The following is an 18,770-nucleotide window of genomic DNA, read 5'->3' as shown; positions in this document are numbered from 1 at the left end:
AGAGCTGATGGTAGCTGCTCTGTTTATTTTTCAGAGAGGTGAGAGGGAAGGTGAAGAGTGGGGGTTGTCCTGTAGTCGTGTGTGTGTGTGTGTGTTTTTGGGGGGGGTTGTTAAGGAACATTAAGTCACAGTGTAATAGTGAAGTGGAGGGTGGTGGTGATGTGTCATTATGCTGTGTAACCTGTAGAAGGGTCAAAAGTTGGGGTCAAAAGTCAAACAATGCCTGGAAGGACTAGCAATCAGCTGGGACTGCATCGTGTGTGTGCGTGTGTGTGTGTGTGTGTGTGTGTGTGTGTGTGTGTGTGTGTGTGTGGGTGTGTGTGTGTGTGTGTGTGTGTGTGTGTGTGTGTGTGTGTGTGTGTGGTAATATACCAGGAAAGGTGAGGCTGGGAAAATGAAGGGCAGGATGAGGACAACAGAAAACAGAGATACAGCAGTGAGAAAAGAGGACAAACACAGGGGGGTTGAAAACCTTCTTCGTCTCTCCTTTTTCCACTCCGACATCTGCTAACTTCGAAGAAACCACCCTGCATTGCCTCTCCCTACAGGGACTCATCTTACTTCTAAACACGCAGACAAAAACACACACAGTGAACACACACAGGATACACATGTGCCTGAAATGACACACATTGACAAGCACGGCCAAAACACACACAGGACTCAGCAACCTAATCAGAACATGTGGCCTATTTCTCTGTATGTTTTAATAAGCGTTCCATTGTGGAGTGCTGACTGACATTATTAGGCTGCTGTGTCTCAGCTCATTAGCTAAGCCGGGCTCAACAACAACACCAGCAGCTAAAAGATGATTTGATACCGCCTGCAGAGTTATGTGACACCACAGAACCTTACAGAGGCCATGGTGAGAGGCAGAGTAAGTGAGTTAATTTGGACGTCAGGGGAGTGCAAGGCTGAATCTCACTTCTAACAACACAACGAGGGATCATAAGAGTCAGTTTTATAGAAAGAAAAAGAAAATAACATCATAGATTGACTCCAGCCGTCCCCCTGGCATTCATAAAGTTTCCTGCAGATGTAGCTTGAAGATTCACTGTGCAATTTTAGCAGCAGACTGGTGTCAAGTTAAGAGACATAGTCATCAAAAGTGAATGGAAAACACTACTGCAGTCTGCTAATCTGTCCTCAGTTGAATGTTTTTGGTCTGTGGTGAATGGCTCAATTTTCTATATTGGCACTGTATGGAATCCCTCTATGCTCCCCAATGTATGCTATTAAAGCAGCTAAATGAATCGGACTCAACTGAAGAATATCTCCCCGTTGTTTTAAATAGCTTTATAGCTGCTGTACATGTTCTTAAAACTAGCGCTGCTGCTGGTGAGGTAATCTGTTAACCTGTCAACTCCCGACCATTTTTTTATCTAAGTTCACGTCCAATTATCTTGCAGTGGCTCAGGGATGCTGTGTGTTTAGAAGTGGAAAAGAGTTGTTACATAGTCCTGATTAATTCTTTCTGAAATGCGAACCTTTAAATCACTAAAGATCTTTCCCCCAGACCGCATGGTCATATTTTTTTAGGAAGGTTATCTCGCTGAACTGTTTCTGTCACAGGAGTTTTAAAATGTGAATGCCTAATCTTTGCATTGAGGAGGCTCTTTTAAATCAAATAGCGATATGTCACTGATTTGTACCAAATTTTTTATTAATAATTATGCACTTTCGAGTTGAGTTTCAAGTTGGCATGATAGCTAAATTCCTTAAAAGTAGCTTATTGATGCAGCCGGTCCCTCCGTGCACAGATGAAAAAGTAAAAACATTAAAGTAACTTTGAAACTGTGCTACTTTAATGTTGATGTTTTACTATGACTTTTATAAAGCAATGTTTTCTGGATATTTTCAACGTTTAGTATACTGCCTTGATAGTATTCAGTTAATTGTTGGACAAGCAGAGATAAGGGAAAAAAGAAAGAGGCAGTTGACAGAAAAAGACAGAAAAGAGAGCAAGGTGTACATTGTTTTTAAAGATTTTCATCAAACAGACAGAAGCCTAGAATCTCTTCTGCCATCCCGTTCCATCTCATCTTCCCCTGTAGTGTTTACACGCTGCCTCTTCACTTAATCCAGCCTTCAGGATGCCCACTTCACTTTGTTACCTCTCAGCACAGAGAAGGAAGAGTGGATGTTGAGGAAGAAAAGAAAATGAAAAATTGCAGGCCTCCTGCAGCATCTCCAAATGTATTTTTTCTTTCTGCTTAACTCGCTCTCTCTTTCAGTCCTTCATCCCTCCCTCCCTCCTTCCCTCTATCTCAATCTCTTCTCAGCTCACTCAAGCGTTGGCCGGCAAGGCCTCTAGCATCGATCCAATAAAGCTGGTAGTTGGCACCGCGAGGCTTGGAGAGCTTTCACCCAGACCTAGCGTTTAAGCACGCTCATTTAACAGCACGTTGCCATGATCGGATCTGGAGGTGGAGGGTGGAAAGGGGGAGGGGGGACTATGATTGATTTTTTCTCCTTTCAGCCTCTTCTTATTTTCCTCTCAAAAGTGTAATCAATAACAGTCACGTTGATTGAATGTGGGCACACAAACACACACATGTGCCTACACCCACACATCTCCAAATCTCAATTACCTCCCCTGCCAATGAGCCAAATAGACCAAATGTTTGTTTGCCAGCATGGGAATTTAATATTCATGTGGGGGAATTGATGAGGGAGAGGGAGTGGGAGACATAAAATGTGCTACATGTACAGAGGTATCTCCTTTATTTGGGCAGAGGGAAAGTAAATACAGTTTGACATTTTGTGCCTGTTTAAAAGTCATTGGGCTCCCTTTTCCAATGAGCATGCACCATCAAAGGCACCACTTCACTTGATGATACACAGCAGCCTCAGGTGTACAGGGAAAAGCTTATAAACTGTGTGTGCGTGTGTGTGTGTGTGTGTGTGTGTGTGTGTGTGTGTGTGTATCCTTACATTTGATTGTTTTGAGAATATTTGATCTACAAAAGAATAGCGACACTAAGAGAGATCCATCATCATTCCTCACATTTACAATAGTTGTGCTAAAGTCAAATGTACAAGAAATGTACTTGTGGTGGCTACAGCATTTAAATGGCATTTAACTGTAACAGTGCCCTCTCTTTCTAAACAGTCACAGGTACTTTAGATAATTGCAGATAATTGTAGTAAAGGAATACTCCCTCTTTGAAAACTGTGACTAAAACTGTTTTGCCATTTATCCTTAAAATATTAATATGCTTCAAGCAAATTGTTTATCATATTATGTTACAGTGTCTGCAATATAATCTTCATTGGTGTAGTTGCAGTGATGGGCCAAGTGTGTGGAAATGTAGATGTCAGTTCCGCAGTTTTACTGAGGATTGCTTAAGACTCTAAAGGACGTGCAAAAGATGCATAACTCTCAGAGAGAGCTCATGGACACAGCTAAGAAAAGATGTCAGGTTTAGGGTACGTTAGGGCAGACATGGTTGGGACTAGGCTATTAAATTTTACCACTGTGAGCAAACAAATGAAGTAAAACCATGTGCATGGTTAGATGGTACTTCAGTAGAAAAATAATACACTTATTTGTTATTTGGACGATTCAGCCAATAAATTTGTCTAGATAAATACAACCATCAATAGTTTTTTATAGAACAAGCACAATGTGTAATTTCTTTCTTAACTCCCAGTTGGCATCATTGATCACTGAGGCACAGGTGGCTGAAGCAAATTCTCTGGTGACGACAGTCCAATATAACACCCCAATACTAAATGAAAAAGAAGAGTACTTATTTAAGGGTGTTCATGCTTGATTTCACAAGTATTTTTAGAAGGTGTTCAAATGTTTCATTTTCAATGGTGCTAAAAATATTTATGCCTCTAACTGAGCGGCTTATGACTGAGTTATTCCAAAATAACGATATATGAACATACCATAAGTTAAAGGTTTAATGGCCGCCATTTGATTGTTTTGAGAGGTCCACACAAGTGTGTGTGTGTGTGTGTGTGTGTGTGTGTGTGTGTGTGTGTGTGTGTGTGTGTGTGCACCAGTATCACCTGCAGCACCATAAAAACTCAATCATCCTGAGCTGTTATTGCACCGTATTGCTGCTCTGTAGCCACACACTTGACATGTTCATTATGTATAAACCAATTCATTTACAACACAGTGCTATTGGATTGTCCTTGCCTTGACATTCATTTCCCAACACACTGGCATTAGATGCATTGCCAGCACCAATTAACTTTGATAAGTCTGCCCCAATTTAATATACTGCTGTTGAATTGACTTGACAAGAGTGTGACGATAGGCTGTTTCTGAGCTTTTTGAGTAGCAATAGCTAGATTAGCACTCAGAGTGAGGGAGGGACAGAGAACACTTTCCTGCATAACCACCATGGAAAAAAAGTCACTGAAATTTTTGGTTTGTTTTTGTTACAGACAGACACACATACACACACAGGGATGCATAGTCTGATAACAGCTACATCCTTGGTGACTTTAATGATTTGCATAACTCATTTTTGTTTCAAATTACTGCGGATTTTGATGACTGTGTTCAATTTCATAGTACATGTTTTTAAAGCGAGAAATTAATCTTTTGTTCATTTTCAGATGTGAAATGTTTTGAGTGGCTTTTTGAAAAATGTGCATATTTCGAATACAGTTGTGATGAACAGCCAAGCCAATAAAGGAAGTGAATCTCTGCTTCAAGCTGACGTCCTCTTTTTTTTCTTTCTCTCGGCAGGCTGCCAAGGGCTCAGCTTCTCTTTCGAGTTGCTCTGATCAGCTGATTGAATCCTTGATCCATCACTCAACGACAGTACCCACTAATGGGAGGTGACATGGGAGCCATGGGTGGGACAAAGGTCTTGCTCTTGATGCTTCTGGTTGGATGGGAGAAGTCACTGGGCCTCAACTGGAATCCAATCCCACGCAAGACTGTTCGACACCAGGGTGAGTGAAAAGTGCAGTACCAGCTGATAGAGAAGGATCCATTGAAACTTTTAATGAAAACCAGACCTGAAGAATTCCTTTTCAAGTTCTAATTAACTCACCCTTTACACGAGTGATATGTGACAAAAACATTTTTGAGCTCTTATTTATTTTTATGTAATGACTGACCTTGGTCGCTAATAGGACAGTGAGCTCACACAGTTAAAAGACATATTTTTCATGATTTATTTCTATTTTATAAAAGATATGATAGCTTTCTCTATTTTGGCACTGGTGGGCACCGTCAGTATGAGTTGCTTTTGGTCAAAGTTGCAATTTTGCATGTCAAAGTTAAGTAAAGCTGGAGTCTGGATAATTTTACTTTTTTAAATGTTTGTCTGACCAGACCTTGTAAGGCAGCTCTCTTAGGCTGATATCTGTGGGTACAACATGAACATACAGAAAACGGTAAAAAAAACGCTAATAGGAGTTATAGTTTTGAAAGATCAGAGCAATTGCCAAAAAAAGACAATATCAGTGTGTACAGTTAAAAGGGCCTTCACTTGTCGTAAACTCTGACCTGACACAAAGTGGGAGGGGAAAGCATGATTCTACAGTTGGCTCTGTTGGACTAGAGGAACTATTTTGTCTGTCTGCACCATAGGAAACGAGAACTCTGATAGTTCTTAGAACCCAATTTTAGCACTTTCAAACAGCAAACAATGTAGAAAGCTAATTAGAAAGTAATTTTGGTAGTGTTAGCAGCTTTCAAAAAGGCAAAAAGTGAACATTTTTGCTAGTGTCGTGAATGTCATGCAAAACTTACATCACTATTGCCCCTTTTACATTGCACAGTTTTAGCACTACTCAGCCAAACTCCACTCGAGTCATTTTCGATTACAATTGAGTACCACCTCAATGTGGGCGGGGCCATCATCCACACTTCCTCGTTGGTGTTTTGCGAGTAACGTTAGCAATTTGGAAACAAAGTCACTGTGTTTAACAATGCTGGGTTTTTGGTTCTCATGTCAGACGTGGTCGAACATAGCGCTTATGAGTGGTCTGCAGTCTCTTGACGTCACATTTTACTATCAGCTCAAGCTCAAAGCAAGTTTTGCATTAAGGGATAGTACAGTGCAAATAGCTCCCAAGACTGATTCCCTAGAACTTTTTGGTCTGAAATGCCTAATGTGTCGCCCCATCAGTGAAACGGGGAAGTATCTGTGGTGGTTTGGGGGTGTTTTGCTGCAGACCAAGTTGAAGTTCTCCTCAGAATCCAGGGAGTACTAAAAAACACCATCGCTGTCATTCCATCTTGCAGCGTCATGCTATGTCTTCAGGAAATCAACTGGCACTAATTTTGTCCTGAAGCAAGACCACAATCCCAAGCCCAAATCCAGATTGTTCTTAAGTTAATTACAAAGAGAAAGATGATGTGCTATCAGTCATGATGTGGCTCCTCAGGCGTATTCAAACTTTCAAAGGGTGGCGTATGTGAGCCCCTGCCCCTAAGATTCTTTCTACATGTCCCTGGGTATAAGCCTCCAACCTGATTTATCTGGTCAATACAAAACCAGTAATTATAAAAATGTGTATCAGAAGTGAATGCTTTCTGGTTTTTGTTAAAGGGCCTACATTGACCCTCAGTAAAACAATCCATCAGTCTAATCTTAGTGCTCAGCTGTATTTGCAGTCTTTATCTCAGCCCTCCTCTGCAGCCAGGATGGCTTTCTTCACTGAACAATGCCAATTGTTGCAAGCTGAGAAATACTCTTTTTTAATCCCTCAAAGGGGAAGTGCTGCATTTTCTCTCTTGGGGATTATGGAAATTCTATAAAGAGAGGGGAATAAAATCTGGGGAACAGAAAATATATTTTCTCACCTCTCTGTACCACCTGTCCCCTCTTTCATCCCATATCTATCTCTCCTTTTCCTTCTCTTTCTCCTCTTTCTTTTTGCCTTTTATCCCTCCCCTCCCTTTTGTGCTTTGTATGCTGCAGCTCATCGTATCAACCTGAAATGCTCTTATAGCATTTTCACATAGAGCTCAGATTTCAGCCACTCTTGAGGAGAATGGCGCGTGGTGGTAGCAGTGGTGGCGGTGGGGTGTGGGGTTGTTTCCAAAGCTGCTTTCTCATGTCACTATCATGCATGGCCCCACCCCCCCCCCCCACCGCCCCACTCCCACACCCCCATGTTTCTTTTTTTCATGCAGTTCTCCTTGATCTCATCCCTCCATGATGCAGGCATTGTGGTGAGACGTGAGAACAGAGAATGGTGGGGAAACAATCGTTAGGGTGTCATGCACCAGTGTGACAAAGCAAAGCCAGTGTTGGCACAGAGTGGCCCAGATCTATGCTGCACTTTGGCCAGCACACAACGTGGTAAAGACACAGCCCAGACAGGGCAAACAGGGACACATGCACACATGGTCTTATAAGGAAGGACCAGAAAAGATGCACTCCACAAAAGTATCTAATTTTCTTGACAAAAGAGATTAATATATTTACCTGTAGAAACATGATAACTCTAATCGCTGCTAGTTCAGGCTTATTATGTTTCTTTTCTTTTCTTTCTGAACATCTCAGAAATAAAATCATTGCCATGAAACATGAGAGCAGGCAGATCATATCACTTGTATAATACTTGATTGGATGTGGCACTTTAGTGCAGAAAGATTCTTGATGCAAATTGATTTGCATTGAAAACAAGTAGGATTATCTTACCCGTTGACAGATTTCTCCACTTGGTTACAGAAAAATGAGATTTTTTTCAGGCTCAATACTGGTTTAAATGACTTATATGGATGGGTTCTTGCCACAGTGCTGAGGAGGAGATAGGAGATAGGAGAGAGGCGAAATGGAAAAACAAAGCTGCAGAAAGAGGGTGGGATGGATTGGAGGAGGGAAGCAAAATGAAAGGAGAGAGAGAAGATATATAATGGAAAGAAAGCAAGAATAAGCGACATAGAGAGACACAGGGAGAGAGGGGCCAGTCACTAACTGCCTTAAATGGACAGAATGTAGCTTCAGACAAATGACAGAGAGAAAGAAAAACACACACAAACACACTCTGCAGGCCATTCACTCTGTGTTTCATTTAGTATTAGTTGGAGTGTGTGGGTTTGTGAGTGTGAATATTACGGTGTGTGCATTGTGGAGTTTTCAAGACTTGAGACAAAGCAATGAAAAACAGGAGTGAGAGAAAATGCAGGGTGTGTGTGTGTGTTTATACCTATTTGTGCAGTGTGTGTGAGTGTGTGTGTAGCTGTGAGTCTGTCTATCTAATCTCCCTTTGTTTATATGTGTGGGTGAGTGGTGTGTGTACTGCTTAGGCGGGCAGTCTGAGGGATTTGGAGCTCCGGGCCAGTATAGGAGGTATGTGTGTGTGTGACTTGGGTGGGTTATGGTGGGGCAGAGATGACTGAAGAGATAATATTTACCCCCCACCACCACCACCACCACCAACACCACCTCCACCCCTGCCCAGCAATTACATGAAGCTTACATGAGGTCACAGAAGAAAAAACACAAACATCCTCCCTTAATGCATCTTTCTTTCTCTCACTATCTATCCAATTCTTCTTCTCTCACTTTTTAAAAGTCAGATGTTGACATTTTAAATTCTAAGCTCTTGTTATTCCTCACCAGTAACTTATCACATTTATGGAGGAAAAAAAATCACTGTTGGCTTCTAATGAGACATTTTATGTACACTCATTATGTATGGTCTGCGTAGAGCTGCTAATGAGAGTTGTAAATTTACACAACTTTTCATTTTTCTCTGATATTCTCTCATTCTAATCACTGACATCGTGCATGTATCTTGATTTCTTTTCATTTTAATGTGCATTATATTTCATATTTATGTTCGTACTGTACAAGTTTCTCATTCATCGTTTTTTGCAAAAGGTCTTAATAACCATAATTTTTACTTTAGTTAAAGTGTAAGGCTGATATTATTCTATACTTGTACTGCGCACAAATCTCATAAGACCACTGATCCTACTGGGGACGTAAATCTTTTATTGCAGGTCAAAAAATAAATAGTTTCAGTAATTTTCTAAATCAGCTTTACACTGTTGTTTTCAGACAATGTTACTAAACAGTGCAGTTCAGTAGCATATGAATACACATATTGAATATTTAATTATTAAACATACCTATTTATGTTAATGGTAATGAATTAAAACATGTTAGATGGGGCAAAGTCAATGTTTTGGAAGTCATCAGTCAGTCTAAAGTCTAGGTATGAAATTTCACATCAAGACCACTAAGACCTGTCAATTCTAATGAGACATTAGGGAATTCGGATTATCAGCAGCATTAGGCTAAGTAATAACTATGAGGTAATGATTGTTTACTGATGAGTTGCTTATTTATTTTAAAGTATGTCATTTATGCTGCAAAATCTTGGGTGGAAGGATTTTATTACCATACTGTGTTAAGGGCTCACTCATTGAATGTCTGCAAAGCTAACAGCTTAAGTTGTCCAAAGAATATCAGGGCTTGATTACTGTTCTTTGTACGGGCTCAGGTGTCTCACAAAGCTGCAATTACCTAAGATTTTCTTAGCCATGCTTTCTTTTTGTTGCTTTGCATTTTTTGATGACAACAGCATTCTGTGTATATTTGAACATGATAATCCCAGGTGTGTTTGGGCTGTCTGTGTGTGTGCACTGCCATACACACCTTTCTCTGCTGCTTGCACAATATGAAGTCTGTTGTAGGCGTGTTGTCAGGGCCTTCACAGCATCAGTTTGAATGTTGGGGAGGTTATTCAGTCATTTCAAAAACTTAAGTGAAACTAGCTAAAGTAACTTAGGCTCAACAATAAAATTTACATTTACTGGACAATGGTAATTAGAAAAAAAGGTTGTGCAACAGTATCACCAGCAGAAAGTTAGAAAATCAACTCAGTATTTTTAACATGTCTAAACTAAGCACAGCCAGATTTAGTAATGCTGTGGTGGCAAAACCTGTGAGTGAGTGGAATTAAGTGAGAACCCCATCCACCACTTATGAAACCAACTTTAGTTCGAGTTGATTTACGTAGTAGAAATTACGTTGATTTTAAACTTATTCATGTGACTCAAGTCTGCACATTTGATAGGATCAATCATACATCCATCATCTATACCCACTTATTCCTAACCACGGTCCCAGGGATCAGCTGGAGCCTATCCCAGCTCTCTTTGGGTGAAAGGCAGGGGTCCACCCTGGACAGGTCACCAGTCCATCATAGGGCCACATAGAGACAAACAACCTCACACACTCACACTCACTCCTATGGGCAATTTAGAGTCACCAATCAACCTGACATACATGTTTTTGGACTGTGGGAGGAAACCAGAGTACCTGGAGAAAACCCACACAAGCACAGGGAGAACATGCAAACTCCACACAGGAAGGCCCCTGATGGGTTTCAAACCAGGAACCTTCTTGCTATGAGGCAATACTGCTAATCACTCATCCACCGTGCTGCCCGCCAGTTTCATATCAGTTTTTTAAATATAAATCAGTGCTAACCACCAAGCAATTATATAATCAATTTTATATTTATATCTTTAAATAAGTTAATATTGTGAATTTTGTTGTCAATGTGAAAAATATAAAATCACGTCTTTAAACTTAAAAACTCAAGAGGAGGGGGTTCTGTTTCCTTTGGCTCCTATCTCTATCTATCTTCTTTCTTTCTTTGCCTCTGTGACTGACCTGCTCTTTTTTCCCTTCTATTTCTTGCTGAATTGGCCGTAGCTGAATGGACCATCCATGATGTTGTTTTAGGCTATAGGCTTTAGACACTCTTAACCCAGACATTTTCCACTGCCCACAGAAAATACTTAAGCTAATAACACCACTGTCTTCTCCCATTCCCTTTTCTTTCAAACTTACTCAAACATCCTCTCTCCTTTTTTGGTTTCTCTCGTCGGATTCTTACACACACACACAACCACGTACACTCCTTAGCCCAGCCCAATGACAGCGGCCAGCAAGCCAGAAAGTATGACAAAATGCAACAGCTGTGGTTCAACAAAGAAAGGAAGCAAAGAAAGAATAACAGAAGGAAAAGACGAGGTGAAGAGAGTAGGAGAAATGGACTTCTGAGAAAGTTAATATTTTATTTGAAAATCAGGCCAGCTTTGATTCAGCATGAGCCATGCATCTTTAAAGAAAGGCAAAAGCAAATGTGTGCTTCTTCATTTAGAAAGAGAACGATAAGAATAAGAGCTGGTGGGAGAAAAAAAAACACAGAGGCGAAGGGGAGTGGAAAAGGGCTGGGCGCCTGACCTCCAGAAAACTCTCCCTCCTTCTTTCTCTAAATCTTTCCTCTTTTTCCTCTTCCTTCTGTCTCTCTGCCGTATCTATCCAAACCCTCCAATTACAGTAATAAGTGGTTGAGAGTGAGGCAGAGAGAGGCTGTGCGTGACTGGGCGAATGGGTGGAGGAGAAGGAGGGAGGGATGGAAGAAAGAGATTCATCACTGCTTTTTATCTGTTGCAAGTGTCACTCATCCCCTGACCCCATGCTGATTGGTGAGTGAAGATTAACAGCTGGGACCAGATGTCAGGACCTGGAGTGCTCTCTGTTGTCATACCCACTTTATAAGAGCTGATGTGTGGGCAAGTGGGCATGTGGATTTAAATTAAAATGCCACTCGAATGCAAGTCTTAGCCAAAGCACTTTCTTGTAGCAACAGTCCCACGGTTGAACTGATGCACTGGTTTGCTACCACCACTACATTTCACACATTCCTGGGTTTCTGACATTCTATGTAAGAATAAGATTTGAATGTAAGACACCACTTTCACTTGTGGTTATTTAGGAATTTCTTATTATGAGAGGCATATGGTTTATCACATGTGAAACAGCAGTGGCAATGACTTAATTTTTAGGCACATGCACACAGGCACACAGGTTTTGTACATAATATATACAGGTGTTATAAAAAAAAATCACAGTATAAAAATGTTTGGTTTTCACATGTGAAGTATGTTTCTATGTAACAGTTCAATTTACAAGGCAATAATGCAGTTTGATGACATATTTATTATCACAGTACAACATGGGATTGACAGGCACATAATCAAGTTTAAAAGTCAGGTTCCCTCATTTCGAATGGTGATATTTAAGATCTATTAGCAGAAATGGAATATAATATTCACAAATATGTTGTCATAAGTGTGTAATCACCAGAAATTACCAACCATTGTATTTTGTAAATCTTTGAATAAGCATTTTAAATGTACATATGGAGCGGGTCTCCTTTCACGGAGGCAGCCATGTTTCTACAGTAGCCCAGTACCAACAAACTAAAGGCTGGCTCCAGACAGAGAATTGCATATAGTTTTAAAGGTGATAGCCATCGTACCCTTCTTCACCTCTGGAAATTGGTGGAGGGAGCAAGTAATTGGAGAAGTTTGTAAAGGCCAGGCATCACTACTTTAATAGCATTTGTCACCTAAATGATATGATCATTTTAATTTAAGGTTATTAATTACCAGTTCATAATGCAAAGTACCTGTAGGGCATGTATGAATAAAATCTATCCTTGATACTGCTGTACGTACCATTTACAGTCAAAAGGTTCATCAGAAGTCTATATTCTCTAAAACATCAACTTTCCAAATAACCTTTTTATCTCCATCTTTTTCTTTTAACATCCAGTATGAACAAGATGCAAAATGTGCTTGAAACCTAACAAAGGATTAGGATGGATTGTACTTTATGAACTGCTCAGTATCAGAGTTTAAGTCAGTCGGTGACATCTGATATGATTTATCATTTTAATTTTAATTGGTTATGATCACATCTGTTAAAGGAAGAAACTGCTGCCTAAATGTCGCTGTTTGATTTCAAATATAAACATAACTCTTCTACACTGGGCTTCTGTGGCACCCAGTCCTGAATTTCATGTATGAACAGATTATCAGCAGTATGGGGGTGTTTGGTCTTTCTTAATAATGGTTTGAACATCAAATACATCAGATGTGAGTGTGTCATGAATGTTGTTCGGTGGGTGAGTCAGATTCCAAAGCTGGTGCGATGCTGCACCACTGACCACTACAGACTCGCCTCTATTTCCCTTTGTGTGTCATCATCCCAACATCATACAAAAAGGCCTAACTCTGCACAGCTGGTGCCTGCCACTGTACCATGCATACATGTCGAACCCTGACCCTGGAATGGAAAAACCTCACTTGTGTCATCAACCAATGCTAGATTTTTTCTTTTGTTGTGGATTGCAATATGTGTCCCACCCACCCACGGCTGAGCTGTCTCATCCCCGCATCCTTCCACTTTCATCTTTGCACTTAAACCCCCAGAAACTATACCCCGACTGTGTCAACTTGTTCTGTTGTTGTGTTAATCCACTTTTACCACTTCCTATCCTCCCACTCTCACATCCCTTCATCTCACCCTCTTCCAATTCTATTGAATTGAATCCGGTTGCCATCACTCTTTATCAAAAACAATAATGATAAATCTTTAAAGAGAACACAACGGCTCCATAACCAACAAACTGCTTTAAAGATTCAAGCCATGCAAAGTAATTATTTGCCTTAAAGCATATACTTTTATTATATATTCATCCCTTGTACTTACTTTTATTTTCTATAGCATATTGATTCAGCCATGAGCGGGTTGTGTGGCAGCCTGAATAATCCTATAAATCTCATTCATTCTTAAATTACAATAGCATATAGTCTTTAATAACCTAAATTCACCCCTCAATCAACAAAAGGTATTTTTGCAAATGTGGCTTGTGAAAGCATGTGTGTCTTTCCCTTTCTTGTCTCATTCTGCCTCCATGCTCTCATTCTGTCGTAGACCTGATTCCCCTGTGAACTTGTCATCTGTTCAGCAGACAAAGCTCCTGCATCTACGTGGGAGTGTGTGTGTCTTTGTGAGCTCCGTGTTGTTGTTTTTTTTTTTTTTTCTTCAAAGAGGGTACCTGCACAGATGAAGGTCTGACGGGGCTCTGTGTGCATGCTCGGGTATATCTGCATGCTTGTGTGGGCGTTGCACGATGTTTGTCCCTCCTCTGTCTGTCTGTCTGCCTCTCATTCTGTGTTTGCTTCAAAGCTCTGCCTAAAATAGGCCTTTAATCATAGTTTGGTGTGCGAGTGGCTCGGCGGTTAGAAGCTTTAAGTAGAGGATGGGTGTATTTATAGCAGGCAGGGAGAGGGAGGCTGGAACTGTTAGAAGGCTTATGGAGGCAGATCACAGAGGTGATGTCCGCATCGAGCTCTTTTCAGCCGGCCGCGAAGCAACAGACGCTCTGCCCCATTGTCCACTCTTTCTCCTTCTCCACCCCACATGCGAGTTCTGTTTGGTCTGGCTTGGTTTGGCCCACTTTGGTTTGAACTGGGCTGGATGGTGACTCTGCAACATGACCCTGATATACCCTGCAATGTGCAAGCGTGCACAGGCTTACATGCACAGGCCCAATACATTATAGAGGATGCAGTCTCTGACAGGGAAATTTTTCCAAGGAGTCCCACTACTTAATGTGACTCCAAAGAGAGAGCGACTCCCAGTATTAATAACATAAGGCTTTTGATTTCACTGGTTCATGTTGTAACATCTTGATGGCTTGATACTTTAAGGCAGGTTTTGTTTTCAGTTCATTTTTGCACACAGTGAAATCAGCTTGGACAGCCTTGACATTGGCTTGAGATAGCTACTTTTTGTCCTTGTTGCTCCAATCCAGGAAGCTATAATATTTGATACACAATAGTTAAACTTCTACCTTTTATTGTAAAAAATGAACATAATACATTTTATAAGGATGAGCTTTTCTCATTGTTTGCTACAGTGCATCATCCTGTTGAAAATAGTCTTTCTGAAGTTTCATTATTGTGCAGTCGACGCTGCAGTCATACAGACATGCTACATAACATAACCTAATTTTTTGTGATATGTTGAAGCACATTCAGACATCTGCATCAAACAGAAAGTAAAAATAGTCACTGAGAGAGAAGGAGGCTAACGTGAAATTGGTTGTCTCTCTCAGGTTTTCTAAAAAGAGACAAGATGTTCCAAATACTCCCAGTTCACAGGTGCATTCAAAGATAATGAGTACATGTCTTTGACAATAGTGGAAAGTAACAATGTAGATTTACTCAAGTACTGTAAGTACTTTTATTTTGCACCATGCATTTTTTAATATCACAGCATTACAGAGGGAAACTTCATTCATCTGGCAGCTATAGTACTTAAAAGATTTTACTTACAAAACACATCATATATTTATAAAATATAAGGCACTGTTATAGAAATAACTACCCAATTATGTGTGAATTACATTTGCTTCAACCAACTACAACTTCAAAAAGCTGCATACACATTAGATCATTGCCTACATCAGTAATATAGTATAATATAATCCCCAGTAATATGTGGATTTCAGGGCCTTTTTTCTGCTTAATGCACACTTTAAATTTATGTGACTCTTTAAATGAAGCCATATCCGCTTGTGACCCATCACCACAGTTTAGTGTGAGCAAGAGTTTTTAGCAGTTCAGCCAGGAAGATTTTTTTTTCTCCTCAGATGTGTCTCATTTAAAGAAAAAAAGAGAAAGGTCAGGGGAAAAAAGCAATTTTCTCTGACAGATTTATTTGTTTTCCCATTAGATTTATCTTGGTACCCCTTGGGTAGCTCAACCTCCAGGTTGGCAACCACTGATGTAAAATACAGCCTACGTAAGTTTAGTCAGTGGAATAAAAATTTGCAAAAGTGCCAAAATGGCTTTTTTCAGTATCTTCTCATTCAGTTTGTGTGCCAGTAAAGTTGATAAACCTATATGTTTCTTCCAATAAGTCGTTGTAGTGTTGTCAATGGTATATGTAATCAATCCTCACTGATCCAATTGTATGTCAGACTGGCTTTGTCTCTGTACTACCTCCATTTATCACATTCTCACACCCATCTGAAGATTAATATACACACAGGCAGTGAAGAGATCTTGTAGCGCAGTGATCTGCAATGGCCCTCGGTGTGGTCTGTCTATAGTCTTCCTTTCTCTTTTCTATTTTTGCCCTTTTGTTCTCTGGTCATCTGTTGGACTCATTACACTTCCCTTCGTCTGTGCCCTTCATTTATCATTCACACTCTTTTATTTATCTTCTACCCTTTCTTCCATCCCTTAAAAAGCTTTGTCTAAGTAATTCAACCCAAACTGCTCAAACACACACAGACACATACACACCAAATGAAAAGTTCTGGTTTAAAGCTTTAAACAGTTACCAAATATCCAACATACAGTAAATATATCATATAGTATACGAGGGTTGGATGCATTACCATTAGTACATCAGAATAAGGTTAAGGTTGTCCATCTCTTTAGGGTTGCAGTATGCTGCCTTTGTGTTTTGGACTGGATTTAATTTTAATATACAGTTCCCATTTTTTTTTGGTTTCTAGTCTGAAATTAGAACAAAGAATGGCCTTTGGTTTATTTCTCCCACAGTTTAACACCATGCAGGCACAAAAATATCTTTAAGAGTCAGATTTTTTTTAACTTATGAATGCTGTTTGCATATTTTTGAACTCGCAACCTTTTCATACATTTATGCTTTTGTTCACTTATGCATAAACACTGAAATGCTTATGTCTATTATAGAGAAACCCATACTCACAGAGGTTACAACCTCACACACACACACACACACACACACACAGCAGGTAGCCTCAGGACTGCCACAGTGTGGTGGCAGATGGTAAGTGTGTCTGCTTGTATCGCCTCCTAATGACACAACCACTGATCACTTCAAACAAGCCACTCGGAGCAAAACTTTCTCTGTGTAGGTTCAAGTCACTGAACAGGTACCCTGGAGAATGATTCAGGACTGTGGGAGCACGTGTGTGTGTGCACATATGCAATGTGTCTTTTAGCTTACACATAGACAGTTTATTCACTGCACATACACGTGTACCTACATGCACCGATTTGTGTGTGTGTGTGTGTGTTTGTTTAGCCACGTATCTCAACACCAGTGCGTCTAGCTTGTGTTTGCGTGTATGTACTTCAGTAAAAGTGTGTCAGCTCTGGAGTTTTTTTGCCTCACTGCGTGGAACACAGCAGATGTGCTCACTTCTCTCTCTTGCCGCTTGCTCTCTCTCTCTCTCTCTCTCGCTCTCTCTTCACTCACTCTCATCTAGCTTGCTCATCCGTACATACCCTCCAATGTTTATACATCGCTGCTCTTCAGATAATAAGCTGACTGCAGTACTTATTCCCCCTTCCTTCCTTTGGTTACTTACTCACTTCTTTCTTCTATCAGTCGTAGTCCTCCTGTGCCTCTCACAACATGTTTCAACTGAAACATAGGATATTTGTTAGAGTTAAAGTTCTGAATATATATATATATATATATATGATATCTGAATATAATATGACATTGTGAAAGTCCTGAGTCAGGTATGTCAAACTTAAATCACCTGCAGGCCACTGACCAGGCTGGTGTGTAAGAAGGGAATGATCTGTGGACCCCAAAGAAATCTTTCACAGTCAAGATAGAAATTTTGCTGTCATATGTCAGTAGTTATCAAAGCACTGTGCAGCTATGTTCAATGTGAAATTTGTATTGCGAAAATGAAAACAAGATAAAGTATCAAATTAATTATCTGCTCGATCTTCCTCTAGCTCTGCCTGTGGAGGGGTCCCCCGGGGCCTGGAGAAGCTGATCATATGTAACAATATATTACTAATGTGAAAGCATTTGATATCAAACGTGTCTTGATATAATGTGAGAGTAAAGCAGTGTTGTAAAAGCAAATGTAAAATAAAAACATTTATGGTCAGATTTATTGGCCTTGCCTGAAAGTTAAATGATTCACTACTCTAAAACAAAAGATAAGGGAAACAAACAAAAGGGTAAGTGATATTAGCAGGTCAGATAAAGCCAGACCATGTGGAGGCTTTTTGAAATTGTCTCACTGGACACGACAGAAGTTTGACACCAAGAACTGAAGCTTGGATGACCAAGCACTTTTGCTTTAATAACTTTCAACCAGGTTTAACAGTCTTCATCAGTGGTTGGTCTAGGAACTGTAGATCTTCAAAGGTTTCATTGTTTTGTGCACTTTTAGTACCTGTAACCCCTGTTAGCTCCAAATTTGAGCTTGTTTGTCTTGATTTTGGTCCCGCTTTTATTGTGAAATGGTCCATGTTTCTGTAAAACTACAAAAGTGATCTCCTTGTATTTAAAGCAACAAAAACAGAATCTTCCAAGAACAGGCATTAAATTGTAGGCCTATTATTTGGTATCAGCTGGTTGTAAAAGAGGCTATTAAAACTGACCTTACTTTCCATGAAGAAAGTCTTGCAGTTCAATGGCATCAAGGGCGTCTTAATGGTTTAACAGCTATACCACCAGGCTCTCAGTAACAAGCCTCACTTTTCTAACCTCTCTTGCTTTTGTCTCACACAGACACTGCTTCTCCACGTACAGTATATAAGTCTATTTGGTGCCATCCAGGCCACAGCATCACATGAGCAGTTAGTCACACCCTAAATCAGACCAGTCTCTGCTATTCCCTCCCTGGATTTCAGCTGCTTTTTTCAGTAGGAACAGTAGCAAAAGAAGTGAAAATACTCATACTGCGGAAAACAAAAACAAATTATTCAATTTATGAGATCACGTTATGTGGAGCGCAGGATGTGGTTGCCTCACATTTTGTACACATTTTTTCAGTCCAGATAAAATGAGAAAGAAGAGGAGAGGGAGAACAAGGTGACACTACAAGCAACAGGAGTGTGGATAATGAAAACTAAATATCATCATTTCTTGCTTTGCTCCTGTCTCTGCCTTGCTTTCTCTTTTGCTCTGCACCACTAGTTTGTCTGCATGCTAGTCAGGGGATTT

At 40.2% G+C, this 18,770-nt stretch overlaps 1 protein-coding gene across 2 annotated transcripts in view; it reads left to right on the top strand.

Moving 5' to 3' along the window:
* sema4c (sema domain, immunoglobulin domain (Ig), transmembrane domain (TM) and short cytoplasmic domain, (semaphorin) 4C) overlaps positions 1-18,770 on the top strand; it is an 84,749-nt gene that overhangs the window by 37,370 nt on the left and 28,609 nt on the right. For both annotated transcript variants that reach the window (XM_026322014.2, XM_026322015.2), the window contains exon 3: positions 4,712-4,920. In XM_026322014.2, the coding sequence (XP_026177799.1) occupies positions 4,797-4,920 (124 nt within the window). In that variant the 5' untranslated portion in view covers positions 4,712-4,796. The remainder of the gene's footprint in view (positions 1-4,711; positions 4,921-18,770) is intronic.

The sequence above is a fragment of the Mastacembelus armatus genome, chromosome 9 (assembly GCF_900324485.2).
Source record: "Mastacembelus armatus chromosome 9, fMasArm1.2, whole genome shotgun sequence".
Lineage (NCBI taxonomy): Eukaryota > Metazoa > Chordata > Actinopteri > Synbranchiformes > Mastacembelidae > Mastacembelus > Mastacembelus armatus.
The sequence above is the reverse complement of the archived record's forward strand: the minus strand, read 5'-3'. Positions and strand labels throughout refer to the sequence as shown.